Here is a 2,500-nt window from a genome sequence, read left to right as displayed (position 1 = left end):
CATGAATTTTTCTGTAAGACATAAACGATTAACCATGTCAGCAACAGGTATATACAGCACAGTCCAAAGTAGAAAACTTTTAGAATGATCTTTCTCTTATCTGAAAAAAATCTCACTTTTGGTCAGATAATGTGTGACCTTGCCAGGTGTTCCAGACACAACACTGTTGTTTAAAGACTCTCATTAGTGCTTTTTTATGGCGTTTTGATAGCCAATAGCAGGCATATGATAAATGTGATTTCCCAGGAAGCCACGCATTTCTCTGCATGACAGTTAGTTAGTTATGACAGGTGTGGATGTTTTTCAGTGAAGAGGTGCTCTCACACAGATGCCATTACTGCCATCACACATGTCACAATTCACACACCAACGGTGGCTCTCTCTTGCTCTCTCACAAACACACACATCCCGTTATATATAACAAATAAAGAATAGATATTTGACAGATATTTAGTGTTTATATGACAATGAATTAATTAGAATATGTTTTATCAGACACTCTTGTGGTCATGAATACATTTTTCTTCTACTTAGCAAATTTTGGGAGGGAACACAATGTTAATTTGTTTGTTTAGTTGAATATGAAAGTTACTGTCCATATCAGACCTTTCATCAAAGCTAAATACAAACCTACATTTGCTTATGACACCGAATAACATTTCTTACATTGGTCTTCTGAATAGGACTTATAAAACTTGGGAAAAACAACAGCCATTTAATCTATATTTAGCATACAGGATGTTAAGCCATATTCCCCATTAATCAAAACATGTTTAATCCATAGCATCAGAATATGGCATACAACAATGATTCCCTAAAGGTTCTCACTTCCAGTAGTCTCAAGTAGGGAGTTTGCATTGATCAAGGATGAATCATAGCCTTCCACCAGACGAGATTCCTGTGGAATTCATCTTTTTAAAAACACAGACACTAAAAATCTGAATTCTAATGTTTACTACAACATGAACAAAAATAAAATAGAATTACACATTAAAAAAATTTAATGTTTGTATTTTAGCCAAGACATTTATGTCTTATGCCCAGGAGATGTCACTAATTATCATACAGATGGTATGTAATGACTTCACTTTTCCGTCAGAATACACCCATTCAGCTGAACTGTTGCAAAACATTCTGTAATATGGCTGTGATTATTACGGGAAATAGTGAAACCAGGACGGAAACAAGTGATTATCTGCTTAAATTAAAGGCAACTTGACAGCGATTCATCCAAATGACCAAAGAACCATAGACATCAACATGTGACCAGGAATCAGGTTTCCTGAAATTTATATGTAATGTTAGCTACCTGATTGAGTTCCATGCCAAGGAAATGCACAAAGCAAAGAAAAGCACTGAAGCTGGGTCATGGTACAAGGCAGGATTTGATAATGAAATTAAAATGATGAGGACACCAATGGATATTTTAGTTTTATGTGTACAGATTTGAAAAATGTTTGTTTTTTACTATAACTTTTATTTAGAATAACTAAGATATCTAAATTACATTTATGGCATCGAGCTGTCCATTTTATCCAAAAAGACTTACAGTCATGGCTGATTACAACTTGAGTGCTAAGGGCCTTGTTCAGGGGCCCAGCCATGGTAACTGGGTACCGGTGGGGCTTAAACTACCAACTTCCCAACTGCAAGCTGAATACCGCAACCACTGAGCTACCACTGCCACTTTCTATAACTACTTTGTTCATGGCCAACATGGTCACTCAGTAACATTATATATCTGTGTTAGTAAATAATCTTGTCCACTGATATTACCATCTAATGTGAAATATAATTAAATTATTGTGGACATCGTGACCTTTTTGAATGTATTATAACCTTGTCAGATACCTAGTCATCATAGCTTGCATAACAAATATTAATATCTAAATAGAAACTAATACTAATAAAAACTAAAGCAAAATTAAAAGTATTTACACTTCAAATTAACTGCAAAACAAACTACACTGAAAAAAAACTAAATAAAAATAGAAACTAATGAACCTTTTTCAGAACTATAACAAGACTGATGCAAACACATGACTGGGTTTACACACACACACACACACTAGCATTCTCAAAATACTTCCCATTTTGATTATATATACGTAGATGTATAAGAGCATACCCTCAGGCAGAACACAGAGGAGGTTCCGGCGCACATTGAGTTCCCGCAGGCCTTTTAGTCGTCCAATGTGACAAGGAAGGGTTGTGACCTCATTACAGCTCACATCCTGTGTGACACACACACACACACACACACACACACACACACCCATAAGTAAGTAAAAGACTTATGATGTGTTGCATTCTTTTTTCTTTAAAAATAGTTCCTGAGATCTGCAAGAGTTGGGAACAATCATATTGTTTGGAAAGAAGTAATTAGATGCTATGGTGCTAGGCATGGAAATGCAAATGAGGTCTTTGAACTTCCATATAGAACTCCAGCTGTCCATCAACAATTGAAAAATAAGTCTGCAATGTCCTGGATTTAACTTGG

At 35.5% G+C, this 2,500-nt stretch overlaps 1 protein-coding gene across 12 annotated transcripts in view; it reads right to left on the bottom strand.

Moving 5' to 3' along the window:
* Positions 1–2,500, bottom strand: part of lrch1 (leucine-rich repeats and calponin homology (CH) domain containing 1) — a 55,579-nt gene that overhangs the window by 25,567 nt on the left and 27,512 nt on the right. For all 12 annotated transcript variants that reach the window (XR_014125268.1, XR_004775610.2, XM_081720629.1 and 9 more), the window contains exon 4: positions 2,129–2,234. Coding sequence is in view for 10 of the 12 variants with exons in the window: in XM_081720629.1 (XP_081576755.1) it covers positions 2,129–2,234 (106 nt within the window). In the remaining 2 variants the exon portion in view is untranslated. The remainder of the gene's footprint in view (positions 1–2,128; positions 2,235–2,500) is intronic.

Source organism: Electrophorus electricus, chromosome 9 (assembly GCF_041902795.1).
Source record: "Electrophorus electricus isolate QZ-2024a chromosome 9, ASM4190279v1, whole genome shotgun sequence".
Lineage (NCBI taxonomy): Eukaryota > Metazoa > Chordata > Actinopteri > Gymnotiformes > Gymnotidae > Electrophorus > Electrophorus electricus.
This window is presented reverse-complemented; position numbering and strand designations above follow the sequence as displayed.